The sequence below is a fragment of the Fusarium musae genome, chromosome 2 (assembly GCF_019915245.1).
Source record: "Fusarium musae strain F31 chromosome 2, whole genome shotgun sequence".
In the NCBI taxonomy this organism is placed as follows: Eukaryota; Fungi; Ascomycota; class Sordariomycetes; order Hypocreales; family Nectriaceae; genus Fusarium; species Fusarium musae.
Genome location: NC_058388.1, coordinates 2671876 through 2688493, shown reverse-complemented (window position 1 = coordinate 2688493; position 16618 = coordinate 2671876). Strand labels below are relative to the sequence as shown.

Sequence of the window (16618 nt, the reverse complement as noted above, 5' to 3'; positions counted from 1 at the left end):
CTTCAACACGATTCGATTTCAGATTGGATCGTATTACTAGATGGAAGAACGCATTGAGTGTCAGATTGTCAACAAACTAGACTACGGGTTCGTAGTTGGAGTTGTTTTCATATGAGACAATTAATTCGTTCGCCACAATCTTGCTTGTAGGTTTATTCCCATTCGATCCAATACAGATCTTCAATCTCTTACTGAACCCATCAGCCATAGGTGATTACTCATTGTAAAAGACTTCGCAATGGAGGCACATGAGGAAATAATCGAGACGTGAGAAAAATAGAACTTAAGTTTGACTCTGCTTCGCACCAAGGGCTAAGTCAATGGAAGAGGCATTTGAATCAAGGGACCAGCACCTTAGTTAGAATCAAGAATACACGCCTTTTGTTACCCATGGTAACTGAGAACGAACCTGAAGTCTCATTGGATCCATGCTGATTGGTAGATAGATGTTGCTCGTAGGTCTGCTATCTATAAGACAGCAAATTTGCCTCTTGATTTATGCATCAACCAAGCAGCTTTATCCAAGCAACGCCACATCAAGGCGGCAGAGGAGCAAAGTAAGTAAACTCAGAACCTAAAAGTTTCCTTTTAGTTTTGATGCCCACGTGTAGAGGAATTTAAAGAGAGATGAGATATTCCCCGCCAATTGATAGATATGTCTGAATACCTTATCATCTTGCCAAGCATCCGTGAGCCTCTTGAACAGAATCGGGTTCACGACAACTGCTCCCCCTAAGTAAGAAAGAAAGAAAGAAAGAAAGAAAGAAAAAAGCTGTATGTTTCTTTATACGGTGTTCACAGTGGCTAGGGTGCTAATAAACCTAAGCTTATTACTTATCTGATGCTTGCAGATTGCGGGCTGCTTGGATTGATTGCGATGTAAAACGGGTGAAACGGTTTCAGCGGTACTGGGTATTATTGGCTTCGATAATTCGAGGTAATCAGGACGTAATCTGGTTTACCAGAAAAGTTCATGTCTGACCGAGTCAGACGAGCAGCTCAAGAGGTCAGGCCAACAGTCATGTCTTATATACGGCACACACAATACCGGGGTCTGCAACCACGCGACACTAACTGACAAGACACCGTGCATGAAAGAATACTGCATCGATTGTAATGGCTTTGATAGACGCCCTCGATATCCTATCAAGACAACGGATGATCACTGTATTGTTATCTTTCCACCTGAGACGGGCAGAAATGATACCTGGTGACATCGATGGTGTGCTGCCAGCCCTACCAAGAGGCACATGGACGATCTAAGATACTGTGCATTTTGGCACAACCGCAGTGGCCCTCGTTTAGAATAAGGTCCCAAAGTATATCATGACGAGACATCCATCCTATAAAGTAGCGTACCTAATTCTCAACCTGATGCCTCCAAATCGCACCGATAAGAAATCGGGCGATAACAGCCCGAATAGCGCGGGGTCAGCTGTAAGTATGGAAGGTAGGTAGGGGTAGTCTTGGAAGATGAGGGGCAGGGCACGCACTTCATTCTTTTCTTCCAAGGTAGTGGGGTCTTCCCCAGGCTTTTCGTGACCATTTATCTGTCTATTGCTTTCAGACGAAGCTGAAAGAGGAAGGAACAAGGCTGAGACGTTGAATCCATTAGTAGGTAAGTACATAGGTCTCGACGAGCAAGATGTAGAACTATTGGAAAGCCGTACAGGCTAGGTAATCTACCTAGGTAAGTAAGGTATGTATGAATTTTTGTTGAGCAGCCTACCTACCTACCTACCTACCCAGCTACTTACTGTGCATGTAACTGGCTGCACATATTCCCTCAGTCGCCATCTATTTGTTCTGACCGCCTTCCAGAACCAACCTAGGGACATGCGGAGAAAGCTGACTCCTCATGGTTGGTCCGGGGCAAGCAGTCAGCTCAAAGAGGCTGGACCCTTGAGTCAGGGACGTTTTTGCATCGTGGGTTCGGCGTGCAGTAGTCAGAGGCAAGGTACATACATATGGTGAGAAACTGCGGGTAACCCTTTGAAGTAATGATGGGTCTTTTGTGCCTCTAACTACTCTACTACATACTAAGTTGACCAAGTTCACACCTGGTTGAACAGCCAGACAGCTCACCCTAGGGTTATGACTGATATGGTATGATTGTTTCACACTAAAAGTCTTATCATGAGAAATCAATGGGCCTCAGTGTTATTTTGTAAGAAACGTCTCAATGAGAAATAAAATGTGCCACGCGGACACACGAGAGAAACTGACTTGTTTCTTGTCCCCGGGTTTGGCTCAGGTGAGATGCATGAAGGATGGGCGAGAAGGTGGGGACAGCTACACACCAACAAGACCCTCAAAAAGCCCCTGAAGAAAGCGACAAGGAAAAGAATAGTACGTATATACTATATGTATATAGTTCACTATAGTGATTGGCTTGCGTTCCGGATCACCGTCCCGTTGGGTCTCTGGCACTCAGAATCCGAACTTGTCTGACTGGGTAGGTACCTAAATACATACGTACTGCCCAAGAGGACTTGGTTTATTTTACATACTTTTTCTTATGTTTGTGCCTTCGCTCTTAGTACCTACCTACCTAGCCTCGCGTTTGCCCTCGATGTAGTCTCAGAGTCTCATTCCAACCAGGATTCGCCGAAAGGTTACAACGCTGGCTACATCGACACAAGATACGGCGCCTAGAATTTCGCCATCCGGGCCACTAGAGAGAGAGTCGCGTAAAGCCGATCACCCCACCGTAGCCCGCACGATAAGAAGAGCATAGTGGGGGCTTTTAGCGTGGCATAGCCCAGAGCCCGGGAACGAAGGGTCCTTAACGGACTAACTGCACCTAGTGTCGTGTACTATACTGTAAGGTACTGACTGAGTGTACGGACTGTAGACGTTGGGGTGGCAGGTTGGGTCGGTACTCTAAAACTCTATGGGATCTAGACAGAATGTAGATGTAACTATTGGACTGACGGGTAATGTTCTAGAGCATCCATCTTTGGACAAAAGCCTCAACTGCCTACGAGGTACCTTATTGCTTTTCTCTCCTTATTTTGTGCTCCCATCCCCCCCTCTCTCTCAACCCTTCCCTTCTCCCTCCTCTCTCTTCTCTTGTGGTCACCTCATACTCACGGTCATGTTCATCTCTTCACGGGCATGTGCCCTGTTCTCCAACTTCAACTAGAAAACGAGACTCGATCCTATTGGAAACTTCCTTGCTGCAAGTAGAAGCCCAGTACGACGAAACGGCCCCGCTGACCACCCCCCACCACCCTCTCCGAATCCCCCGTTTGTCTGCTGATCCCTTCGGTTTCCCAGCAGAACATTGGACCCTGCTTATTTCTTCTGCCATCCTTCTTCGCGACATTTTTTACTTTGGAACTTATTTCTTTTCTATTTCACTATTCTCCTACCTTTGTCCATCAGTTTTGCTCCTGACTCATATTGATACACATCCTTCCTCCGCCAGCGATGAAATAAGGGACCCTGCATTAGCTGTAAGCGACCAGCGAGCAAGACTCCAAGCCGCCCCCCACTATCGACCGACCGACCGACTTGAATCAGACAATTATCTTCGATTGCTAGCATCGGGTGTTATTCTGTCCATCTCTTTCATACGACATCTGTGATACTAGAAGTTTCGCTCTCTATACAGTACAAGAACATACAAGCACGCCTCCCACACAACTGGAATTTCTTGTCATGGAGGTCCACGAGATAACACCGTCCGGCGCTCCGAGCCCGAGCCCGGGCCCAGAAGGCGTATCCACTGCGCCAGCGCCGGACATGCCGGTCAAGGGCAAAAGCCGACACCGTCTGATCCAGCGAATCCAGCGAATATCTTCAACGCCTTCATTGAGTGGTCTGCGTCGCTCCAGGTCGGTTGGAAGCCGTGGGAGTCCCTATAGCACTCGAAGCACTCTCTCGTGTGTTAGTCTTGCGGCCACTGGACCGCCTCAGACCCCCTACAGCGCCCGCTCATCGACCCCACAGCCGTCGCCTCTTGGTCTACCCAGCGCTTTGAGCTCAACCCCCCAATCTTCGGGGGAGTTTCCATTCGACACTCCTGATGGTTATTTGGCCATTCGTAAGGTCGAAAATGCAACTCCAATCACCACTCCTGGGACCGCCCCGCTCCCATCCGAGTTTCGGTCCAAGCAGGACGTACAGATTCGAACCCGGCCTGGTGTAAAACCTATTCAGAAGCCACCATTCCGTTTTTGGGACAAGATGCCCAATGAGCTCCAGATTCACGTATTCTCTTTCTTCCAGCCGAGAGAACTCGTCCAGGCATCTCGAGTTTCCAAGGCCTTTTACAAGGCCTGCTTTGACGGTCAGCTGTGGACATCCCTCGATGCTTCGGAATTTTATCGCGAGATTCCAGCCGAATCACTCGCCAGGATTATTGTTTCGGCTGGTCCTTTCATCAAGGACCTCAACCTGCGAGGCTGCGTGCAGGTCGAACACTACAAACGCACCGAGGTCATCGTAAAAGCATGCAAGAACCTCATGAACGCAACCCTGGAAGGTTGCCAAAATTTTCAGAAGAGCACGCTGCATAGCTTGCTACGTAATAACGAGAAGCTTGTTAGCCTCAACCTCACGGGGCTGACTGCGGTCTCAAATACATCCTGCAAGATCATTGCCGAGTCCTGCCCTCAGCTCGAGATCTTCAATATTTCCTGGTGCGGCAGGGTAGATGCTCGAGGTGTCAAGGCAGTTGTGGAGGCCTGCCCGAGATTGAGGGATCTTCGGGCTGGTGAAGTTGGAGGATTCGACAATGTGGCCACTGCCGAGGCTATTTTCAAGACAAACAACCTGGAGAGGTTGGTTCTGAGCGGGTGCGCCGAACTCAATGACGAGGCCCTCCAGATTATGATGCATGGTGTCGAGCCTGAAATCGATATCTTGTCTGAACGGCCCATTGTGCCGGCCCGCAAGCTTCGTCACCTCGACCTGAGCCGCTGTGTCCGACTCACAGATGCAGGCGTGAAGGCGATCGGTCATCTTGTGCCTGACCTTGAGGGCCTGCAGCTCTCAGGCTGCAAGCTGTTGAATGACGACGCTCTCGAGTCCATTCTCGCTTCCACCCCTCGGTTGACACACCTCGAACTCGAGGACCTCGAAAACCTCACCAATTCTATCCTATCAGAGCATCTCGCCAAAGCTCCTTGTGCATCTTCGATAGAGCATCTCTCTCTTAGCTACTGCGAAAACCTGGGCGACACTGGGATGATTCCGGTTATGCAAACATGCACGAACCTTCAGAACGTCGACCTTGACAACACCCGAGTCAGCGATCTCGTCCTCGCCGAAGCAGCCGCAATGGTCATGAAACGCTCTCGGCGATCTATCGAAACGGGAACACGACCGAAACTGTCCCTTCAAATGGTCGTCTACGATTGTCAAAACGTGACCTGGACAGGTGTCCGTGAGGTGCTCTTCCGCAACACCCAAGTCAAAGCTGTATCAGGCCAACCTGGCCGTGTGAGCTACCCAACCGAGATGATCGGGCTTAAGTGCTTCTATGGCTTCCAGATGACCGTTGATGAGCATCAGAAGCGAGTTCTGCGTGGTGATCTTGCGTCCGCTGGTCGCCTAGAGAGGAAATGGGCAGACTACATGCAAGCCACAGAAGAAGCGGGCATGACAGGTGCAGGCTACCGAAGACGCAGGCGTCGAGCCAGAGAAGCCCAGGCCCTCCACTTAGACGAAGAGGATGGTGGTTTTGGTCCTACCGGCCGCCGGAGGGCTCGCACCCTGGGCTCATGTGCTGTCATGTAGGCCGTGAATACCATACACACGATACATTAAGTGAATGTACGTCAATATACAGCAGAATGGTACACGAATATGTTGGGGCCTTTTTATTCTTCTTTTTCTCAAGGCGTCTTGGGGTTTGGCTAAATGGGTGTATTTTTTTTTTCGGCAGGGGCTGCTCGCTCTCTTGTTCTTAACGGCGTTATGGTAGATCACGGCGTTCTCTTTTCCAAGGCGGTTCTTATGCCACGATGGTGGCATGCATTTCAGCGCACCAAGCATATTGAACGACGTTGCGCATATATGTCTAGACAGTCAAATACAATGAAGGTAGATTCGAAACCAACATGTACGGGAAGGGAACCTTGGTACGCTTCTTGAAATCTCGCGCGGAGGTTAGAACATTTCCGTCACTATCCGTTCACCGCGATGTGATCTCCACCACCGTGAGTTCCTCGCCAGTTCGCCTTCGTCACCCCCTACGATATCCGACCACTTGAGTATGAACTCTTCCGTTGCCTCCCAACTTCTTGAGTCCCAAGGGGTTCCAGTATGTGCGCCTGCAATGCCTCCCCAACAAGTCAGGTGATTAAGTGAATCATGGAAGAACTCATCCTCATCCATTTCGTTCATCTTCTCGATGATGTTGTCCCTGATATCCTTGAAGGGAATCACATCGATGAATGGATGGTGATTAACAACAACCTGCTTTCGCGTAGGGCGGAGATCGAAATGCAGGGTCCGGGATCCACGCTGGACAGATGTGATGATAGCTTCAGGACTGGGATCCGAATCCGCGTAAGCCCTGTAGAAGGGTGAAACGGCATCATCGGAGCAGTACATCGATCTTGTTATCCCAAGTGAGAGGCAGTTCTCGAGCATAGCGCTGATAATGCATATGATGTCGATCTGGAGATTGTTTTTGTATGGATCTGGGATAACGGGGAGAAGGACTTCTCTGGAATGGTTGGGAATGTGAAGCGTAGGGCAACCACAGTTGAAGAACAGCACTGGTGCTGTGTACTCATCGTATATGGGGTTTTCAGAAACCCATTGGCCAAAGTCTTCGAAGATGAGGCTGGTGCCCCACGTGCCTATATCCGTGGTCGACTGTGATACCGAGTTTCCAGGATCAGGATGGAGTGTTGAAGGGTTGATAGTTTCAGCATCTATGAGTATTTCATTGATAGGAGCTGAAGTAAAGCCTCCTTCTGGATTCCTCACGTGAATGAGGGACCTGTCACTGTTTTCTTGTAATGCAGCACCCTGCTCGGCTGCCCGGCGCTCTAGCTCCTGTATGCGCTTCCGCTGCTTTTCCCCTGAAATGGATCATGTCAGCCACAAGCAGCAGAGTACCCAGGCGGCTTATTTAAAGAGACTTTGGTCCCCATCTTGGTGTAACTCACTGTATGTCTGTTGAGCTAAGCGGTTCTGTAGGCGCCTCTTCTCGGGATCACGGCGGATGATCTTCTTCTTGATGGCTGAAGGCTCCTTTTGGGTAGACTGGCTGGGATTCGTTGAGCGCTGAGAGGCGCCGGAACGTTCTTGTCCCATTATTTTCTGATTGGAAGATATATATCACGATCCTTTTGATTACGAGATACTGTTGAAAGAGCTGGTCACCTCGAGTGGAGTGAAGTGAAGTGAAGTGAAGTGAAGGCATCGCGAGGATTCATGTAAGCCACCGGTATGTCTGATGGCTGACGTGAGCCACATCAGTGCAATCTTATCGTCGCAAGCTGACTTACCCTATACGTTTTTTCCTGATCCACTCGTTTCTTCTTCAGGGTGGTTTCCGACCATCAACTGTGGCCTGTCAGGCTGTATCGTAATTGTGTACTACTACCAGTCCCCAATACAGACCTATGGGTGTGTTTCTATCCAAATTGAATAGAATAAAACCTCTGTCGCTACATTTCACACATAATGTCGTTAGCTCCAGTCACGACTGACCTTTGACCAGCCTCTTCTTGGTCAATAGTTCGTTGATAGTTTGACGGAGCTGGCCCACCAATCGTATCCTTCTTCTGGCTTAAGGTGTCGATGGGTTCGACTGGGAGGAATATCGGAACCTCTTCAACCGATAGATGTTATCATGAATCTATGCGTCATGGGAAGCTAGCAATGATCAATGGCTTGCTCCGGGATTGGGCCGGACGAAATGCAGCGGGTGGTAGCCTATTAGTCTGACGCTAAACTGATCATCCCATCTAAATCGCTGAAGAATCGGATTCAAACCCTCCGACATGTGGACTTTTGGACGGCTTATTATAAATTTTCCCGTTCATACCATCACAAGCTCTCATTCCACCGAGAACTGGTTGTTCCTGTCAACGGCTCCGACCTCTCGGCCGGGCCGGTCTTGGATGGCTGAACGGGAATGTGGGGCCGGGCATGTGGCCTACCTGCCTACCTGCCTACCTACCTACCTACCGAGCGCCGAGGTCCCGAGGTCATCAACGGATCCATACCTAGCTCGAACTTCACAACCTCGTGACGGAGGACTCACAACGACACCTAACACCATCCGCTACATAAGATAATATAGGGAAGTTGTTAGCAAGGAAAATGCCCCTCGAGGTCATATATGTCACTCGTCACGGAGTAAGTTCGCCATAGACTTCTTCGTCCCGGTATTGATGAACTGGCCCCGAGTATAGTTCCGTTCTGGATGGAGTGTCGACCCTCTCACTGGCGTGTACACTGGGTTCATCCGATCGCCAACAGGAATTCCCGCGGACCCGGCCTTGACGTCTCATGGGGTCTCACAATCAAAAGAGATGGGCAAACATCTCATGACCCTGGATCCTCCCATCGATGCTGTATACTCAAGCCCGTATTATAGATGCCTGCAAACGATAACACCATTCGTTGAGCTCAAACAGCAGCAGCTCAACGACCAACCAGGTATTCGAGGCTCTGCAGCGGCCAGAATACGCCCAGAACATGGAATAGGCGAGTTCTTTGGGGCAGCACCTTTCGACCATCCAACCCCCGCCCCCTCCAAGCGACTCAAGGAGCTATTTCCAGCATATGATGAGGACTACTCGTCTGCAGTAACGCCCTATAGAAAAGGCGAAACGATCAGTGACCTGTATGGGCGAGTCGCAGCAGCTGTACGGGCCATCATCGAGCGCTGTGACGCAGAGGGACACCGTGCTGTGGTGTTATGCACACATGCTGCGGTCGTCATAGCCCTGGGCCGCATCCTTACAGGACGTATCCCCAAGGCTGTCGAGGAGGAGGATTTCCACGCCTTTACGTGTGGACTGAGCACGTACCGCCGGCAAGGCCCAGGCCTGAAGAGAACTACGATGTTGGGCCCCAGTAAGTTTGTTCTGTAGTGGATATCAAGTGACCAACATTGGCGGCGGGATATTGACAAACACATAAACACAGACGAATCTCACCCACCCACAAGCGACCTCAGCCCAGCAGGGGAGTGGCAGTGCGAAATCGATAGCGATTGTGGTTTCTTGACGTCTGGAGAGGAGCGAGGCTGGCAAGTTAACAATACCCTCCAGTCTCGCGACAAATACCGAATTGGTTATAGGCTGACCCAGAACGCAGGAAATTTTCGGGCGATGAATCGTTCCCAGGAACCGGCACGATGTCACAAGAAGGTATTGAGTCCAAATTATAGTGCCACTCATACGAGCAGCGTACCACTTAATGATAACTCTATAACTTCAGGTCGTGAACTGGCAGATGACGGATTAGTTCTGAGTCTACAGTTCCAACAATTTACCAGATATATAACTCTGGAATAAGAAAAGAAAAAAAGAAAAAAAGAAAAAAAAACTTATTTTGTGACACTATTTGAACCGTCTCAACCGCTCGTATCATACAAAAGTCAGGGTCCCAGTGCTAAACCTCAAGAGTTGATTTCTACCGAATACACCCTCGGAAACAAGCAATGACCAGAGTATGCCCGATGCAACAGCACATGTTCAATCTGAATTGCGTTGGTTGTATTCCCGTCCCGTTGGTCCTTATGAACGAGCCTCCAAGACTTCCTCTATGTTTGAACCCCTGCTGCCCTGGTACTAGGTTCAACGTGCCTGCATTGCATCTGCGTGCAGTAGCCAGCTGGGATTGGATTGTGTCACAGCACAACGGGTTTTTTTTTCTTCTGTGGCTAGATCCTTTGGGTCCCGTTGCGGCGGCGTTGCAAACGACACATGAGACAGTTCAGTGTTTTGTGACTCAGTGATGACATGTCGGCAATTGAAAAGAATCAACGAGTCAATCAAATTGAGTCAATCGCAATGCCCCCTTACATTGAGGTCAAGAAAAATCTGAACGTACTGTACTGTAGGCATAAAGACGCAGGCCAGACCCAAGATAAGAGGTGACAATACCCCCATAATGGATCATTCGACCCTTGCTCTGCTGAGCCGTTAGGTCAACCATCTTCGGAGACCAACATGTTGGGTAATGAGTTGCGTCACTGGAGAACACCTGGTAGGCACTCTTGAGTAGGCTACGTACCTATGTAGCAACAGTACAAGGATCATCATCTGAGCGATTGTTCCTTTCAAGAATGGAGCTAGGAACACTGATCCTCAGCTCATGTCGTCTCGATTAGCGTTTTGACTATAAACAACTAACAAGATCCCTTTAGCAAATAAGAAGCTGGTGTTGACGAATTGTACTGTAAACATTCAATGGCCCGTATCATCCGTGTATCGCTCACATGCGAACTTGTGGAGAAGAGCAAGGTTAGACTGGAAGAAGACTGGCAATGGCTCCAGCCCGAAAACACGAAGCAATGATATAGACTATGCGATGCATGTTTTATTACGAGGTTCACAGCAATGACATGCCTTGCATGTTGTGAGATTTTCTCTATCTAACACGGGGCAAGCAAGGAGGCTGATGAGGACCTCGGGTATAAGATCCGTGAGACGGCGTTGCAGACGTACCCAATAATAAATGCAGATATCCTTCTCATGATAATTTAACATAGCGATGGAGTCAGGTGGTTAGGAGTCAAGAGCCAAGAGACAGACTCGGAAATGAATCAAATCAAATGAATGATCAAAATAACTAAAGAAAATACAATCTCTGAGTATGGTCAACTAATTGATGAGAAGAACCCACACAAGTTCCATGCCCAGACCTCCACTATCTGCTACTCCACCCAATTGACGGACAATACTGTATGTAGTGTAGGTACCTAATAAAGATGTAAAGGTGGAGACAGTGGAGAGGGGCCTTGAGGAGAAAAGAGGGAAGATGATAATTACATACTAGTTCAACTGATCGGTTTCAATTATGAAATCAGGATATTTTCATGATACATAGATTTGGAGGCGTCCGATCGCCTCGAGCTTGTGGGCCTATAAAGATGAGACGCTTGATAAGTTGGGTAAGGACCTCGTTGATCTAACGGCCGAGCCTCAGATATCTTAGGTACTTACCTAGGTAATGAGGCTCAAGCAAACTTCACCTGGTCCTGACTGATATTATGGAATGGAATGGAAGGAATGGAAGTCACGACTGCCCATGAGGGCGATACCTCAGGTTCCAGCTGAAACAGAGTCCATCTTGTCTTGGCAAGTTGACCGATATTTCTCGTCGCCCTCATACCCTCATCATCCTTGTTACTCATCTGTCAGCTCTCGCTTTCTTCAGCTCGCGACTGCAACAAAATCTCGACACCGCCTCAAAGCAACGACAATCTTTCTGCAACGTTTACCGTATTAGGATTGGAGAGGTGTAGCTGGCCACCCAGTGCGCAACACCCATTCAATGTGTTGGCCATGGCATTAGCAGCAAAAAGCAAATCTGTCGTCTGTTGGTTACACAGCACATCTCCTTAAGCATCTCGTCTCAATGAGAAGTCGATGACGAAAGCCCTGCATAATAGTATTGCAGACTTGCTCGGGACTATCACAGTAGCATTAAAGGGTGCCTCAGACGCTATTAGGCGCCCATATGCAATGTGCTCTTCAGTCCGACCTCGTGGGAAGTGATCGATCTGACGTTGCTGTGAGCTGCAAATATCCGATTCGGATATACATACTGAAGAAATTATGATTGATACAACAGACAGATCATCTATCAACTTTTGAAAAGCAAGAAAACAGTACATGTCTACGGGATCCAAACAGCGATCACCAATTCATATTATATCGCCACGATCAAGATCAACAATGATGACCAGCAACAACCAACAGTGCAGCAAAGAGTAAACAAAGGTTCATTGACTGGATCTGTTCACAATGGGTTCTGGGGTCATCTCTCCCAGGCTTGCTTCCTCAACGCTACGGCGCTCCCTCGCGCCGCCAGCCCGTGAGATAATCCTGCATCGTCATCGCCAATACAAGACATACAGCAAACGGTCGTCGCATACCTTCCAAATAAATGGCTTTGAATCTCAGATTGGACCTGCGTTACCTGCGTAGTCTGCTGGTAATGAGTCGACTGCAGCCAAGCGGAGCATGAGCTCCCACACAAGATACACATCAAATATGACAGAATACCCTGCAGACTTTGTGGCTTTCTAAATTTTGCTTCTTTCAACTCTTTATGAAATGCACTAATGGTGTACACCGCTGCTTGTACTATAATCAGACTCGGACGCCTCTCCTGCACCCTTTTACCCTTTCATCTCGCCCGCAGCATGTATGTAAGTTTCTGGATGGCCAACGGTGCAGAATGCCTAGCACCTTATTCTTCCCTTACGAATAGCAAGCAACGGGAGCTTTCTCTCATTGGCCCTGTTTCACACAAGAGCTCCCACTGGCCCCCGAAATCAAGAATTGTTTTCCCCGCTACGGCCACATAGGTACTCGTTCTTGCCTTCACCGAGTCGCTGAGCCTGTTGCGATTAGCGGCAGCCAATGGACACATTCGGCTGCCATCTGAGTCAGAAGACTATCACTGACTTCCATGCGAAAGAGAATATATGCTGGTAGCCGACACTCAATCCTGGTCAGAAGAGTGTTACTTTTATCATAGTTGTCAGCGAAGGAACTAGCTATTGGTGTCAAGTTTTTTAACAACACCCCCCAGCTCGACCAGAAAACAGTCGACCCACGGCTATGGTCCCAGCAGGACGGTTGAGGCGTACGCTACTGGCATTAAAATCCAACCAGCACTGCACATATTAAGTTATTGAGCAAACATTTTTTTTATTCTCAGTACTGTATCCGTAGGTTGGTCTTGAATAGCCTGCTGCCGGCTACAGTCAAAGTGGCAGCAGATTGGCCCAGATCGGAAGCACCAACACAGTGGCAACCTCCTGGCCAATGCCATTCGCACATCTCAAGTGAGATCTTGCTGGGATCTAAACGACAGGGTTTGCCCCGGACAGTGCAAATTCGGCTTAACGCGATCTCAGAGGCTGCGTTAAATGGATCACCCCCAGTCTAGCGAGCCAGATGGGCTAGGGTGCCTTGACCAAGACCTACCTTAGCTTGTTATCCACACTACAGCAAATGCTCACCTTGAAAAGACAGACTGTTTGATTATGGGAAGCGATAAGTTTCGCGGTTGGATTTTGAGATAGATTCTGGCTAGCATATCTCCCCTTGGAAATTCCGCCTCAGCTATGGAGTAGTACTCCGTGTTCGAATTCGATCAGAGTGTGTGCCTCTTTTGAGGGATAGATCACTCCGCTCAACTATCCGCCCCTTGCTTCGACGCGATGCGGGTCTCCCTGGACAGAATGAGCTATCTAGGTATGTACTGCTCTTTTTCCTCTTTGCTGTACTCTTCTCTTGACGGAAGACTTCTCATGAGCTATTCTTAAGAACTCGACTTGTAGTTGGGGAATGTATAGGTGACTGCTGTACACCCCAAGGAGGGAGTTGTTTGCCAAGCGGATAAGCCCTACGGAACCACGGTTGGTTGGGTGTATCATGCATACGATACGCATGCTTTGTTGCTCCACCAAGGATGGCAGTAGAAGCAACTTGTAGCAAAAGACATGGCAAAGCAGGACGATCATCCTCGTCGGCTGGCGAGTCCTGCACGTGCTGACAGGTTGCTCTGACGAAGCGGCGCCCTCACTCGCAGCAACGCATCCACACGAAACTATCTTTATAACCCTGCGGCAGGTACGGATAGGATCCCGGTTGATGCTTTTGCTTCTTCGCTCCACCTTATCTCCTCTTAGGCGGGGAGGGTCTTGAAAAGGCTAGAGAGGGTGTCCCCCAGAAAAGAAAGGCGTTTTGTCTAACGCCAAGTCCGACTGTTGGTAGCGTCTATCACCTCAGACAGGGGTGGCACACAGACCCCTTCATAAGTCGAGACAATCACTTCATATCGTCTCGTCCTTTGATGTTGGCTTATTACCGGCACTCAGGTACTAGACAAAAGAACGAGAGAAATTGCGTCGGCTGAAATTAAGCGTGCCTTGGCCCTACAGACAAGAAAACCTTCAATACATCGCGAATCGAATACAAGAGAGTCGACCCCCATCCCATTGAGCTGTCTACATTCGAAAAGATATCGGCATTTCCAGTGGATATTCCCGGCTCTAACGCTCCCTTCTTCCTTATAGTCCCTTTACTCTCCCTTCGCCCCTTGCTTAGGCCTTGCAAACCAAGACGTATCTAGTTTCCACTTGAATTTGCCCTCGGCCAGCCTCGAAGTTTTCAACTACCGCCAGACGCCTCCCTGATAATTCTTCAAGAGGGGACCCATTTCCACCTGAATCATAACAAACAACTCTGGATCAAAACAAAGAGCCAGAACCATTTACATCGGCTCGTCTGCTTGCTGTGTGACAGTTGCCAGAAGCCTGTCGAAATGAGTATTCATCCATTCCTCAAGATGGAGGGGGCCTCTAGGAGACATTCGGCAGAAGACCCGAGCCAGGCACATACCTATCAATGTTCGACTCAACCCCAAACCCCACCATGTTCAACTTCAGGAAGCCCCAGGATCAAGTTTGAGGGTAAGTTCTGGCTTATCAGACTCAGCTCTTCAGCATAATAACCCAGACTAACAACACTAAGAGTTCACAAGCCTCCCCAGATTACATGACGCCGTATCACCTCAAGGGAACAATGTTGTGAAGCTCCCTAGTTTAGGAGAATTTGACGAAGGAGTCGAGGCCCTCATTCGAACACATGGACCAGTGAAGACCTGGACTCCATTATCTCCGCTCCCCGGACTTTCTCGCAACCTCATGGTCCTTCAGCCTATGAGATCCATTACACAACCGCAGCCGCCATGGTCTTTCCAAACTGATGATCTTCCTAAGGACTGCCCGATCTCAAGCAGAGGGAGAACCGGCGGGCATAATCGATACTCGCTTGCAGTTGATCATCCACAGCAACTTTTGCAGGGAAACTATCGAAACCCAGACACTTACTACAGCTATGGCATTGGCAGCCCATCTCTTCAAGCACCATCAAACGCGCATTGCTATCCGAGTCCACCACCAGACGCCGAGGGTCGGCACATTAACCAAAAGTACACAACAGAGGAGGGTGACTACATCATATACGCCTGGCATGACAAGAAGATGAAGTGGCAGCGCATCAAGCAAGAATTTGCAGCTCGGTTCGGCACTACTCCTGAGCGAACGATCCAAGGTCTCCAAGCGTGGTATTACCGTATGAACCAACGCATACCTGTTTGGGATCAGGAGGGCTGGCTCTGCTTCGATGGCGAAGATGACCTTGAACCTCAGCATGTCAGCATCAAGGTCCGCGAACGGGATAGCCAGGACAAACCCATGGAGCCACTGGGAATAGCTCAGCGATACCCCGAACGTGCTATTCACTACTCGTGGGTCGACGCTGAGACTAAGTTCAAGGCCCAAGACTGGGGTGCGTATTTATAACTCATTAAGACATGGAGATGAAACTGACACTGCTTATAGCTGCCAAAAGAGCTTTGCAGTACCGAGACAGGCGAGAGAGACGTAGAAGAAAGGAGCAGCGACGACTGAAGCTATGAAGAATGAAGCATGCTGGTCCCTGCGACCAAGCTTGCAGCCCGAATCAACAATCAGCGGAGATATTGATGAAAGCAGGGCGTTCTCGACCGCCATTACCACTGATGAAGCGAATTGTTTCCTTTTCTTATTTGGTTTGAACTCCAAGAGTTCTATATCACGCTTTTCAACGACCGAATTACTGACGACACGACGATCATGTTCCTACCATACCCTGAAGCATGTAATTACATTTCCTTTGTCATACACGTACATTTATTTCGTGTTCGCTTTTATAACCCTCGAGTGTCTTACAGACCACTCTTGGACCTGATGTATCGGCGCCATGCACAAAACCGCCGGGGAAGGATAACACCGGGGGCGGGCAAAAGAAATAGCTGGTTGACATTTTGAGTTGGTATATTTTCCATATGTTTGTACTATTAGACGAATCACGATTAAGTCCCCCAATATAATGAGACCAATGGATATAGCAGAGGCCATAACATGGTAGAAGCGGCATAACAAACACCTCAGTTGCTAATACCACGCCAAGTGTATTGTATTCTTCCATGTCTTGGCACAAAGCTTCTGTATCTTAAATCTATTGTGATTCACTTGACATTTGACTATAATAAGCTTAAGCTCAGATGTAGATGTCATGCTCTGCAGGCTTATAATCTTAAAGCTACTGCCTGCACCCCTTTCCCCGATAAGCGGATGCCAAGAATTCAAGTCAGTTCCTTCGGCATTTCGCGTCTGCTTTGATAAAGCGAAGGCAAACATGTAGATCCCCACAGGGTAACACAGTTCAGGCCACTAGTGCAGGGCCTGAAGGTCCCATCTCGGACATGGCACGTGTCTCAAGGACGGTGTATCTAGACGGTGTGTAGATGCAAGAACCCTTCTCCGAGCATGGTTAGATGCCAGAACCCCGGCACCGACAGGCTTCGACACATATCGTGGGGTATGCGACATAATCCTGGCGATCAAACCAGTCAT

The 16618-nt window shown here is 48.9% G+C and overlaps 4 protein-coding genes across 4 annotated transcripts; 3 read left to right on the top strand and 1 right to left on the bottom strand.

Annotated features, from left to right (window-relative positions):
• Nucleotides 1-3663: 3663 nt before the first annotated feature.
• On the top strand, nt 3664-5745 carry J7337_002741 (uncharacterized protein; the record flags this gene model as incomplete). The annotated part of the gene is made up of 1 exon (XM_044820468.1): nt 3664-5745. One exon carries the CDS (start codon nt 3664-3666, stop codon nt 5743-5745), a length of 2082 nt encoding a protein of 693 aa, XP_044684768.1.
• A 372-nt stretch (nt 5746-6117) lies between these two features.
• Nucleotides 6118-7275, bottom strand: J7337_002740 (uncharacterized protein; the record flags this gene model as incomplete). The annotated part of the gene is made up of 2 exons (XM_044820467.1): nt 6118-7040; nt 7128-7275. 2 exons carry the CDS (start codon nt 7273-7275, stop codon nt 6118-6120), a joined length of 1071 nt encoding a protein of 356 aa, XP_044684767.1.
• Nucleotides 7276-8289: 1014 nt separating this feature from the next.
• On the top strand, nt 8290-9065 carry J7337_002739 (uncharacterized protein; the record flags this gene model as incomplete). The annotated part of the gene is made up of 2 exons (XM_044820466.1): nt 8290-8325; nt 8382-9065. The coding sequence occupies 2 exons, from the start codon at nt 8290-8292 to the stop codon at nt 9063-9065; spliced, it is 720 nt and encodes a 239-aa protein (XP_044684766.1).
• A 5798-nt stretch (nt 9066-14863) lies between these two features.
• J7337_002738 (uncharacterized protein) lies at nt 14864-15523 on the top strand (the record flags this gene model as incomplete). Its single annotated transcript, XM_044820465.1, has 1 exon — nt 14864-15523. The coding sequence occupies one exon, from the start codon at nt 14864-14866 to the stop codon at nt 15521-15523; it is 660 nt and encodes a 219-aa protein (XP_044684765.1).
• Nucleotides 15524-16618: the final 1095 nt, after the last annotated feature.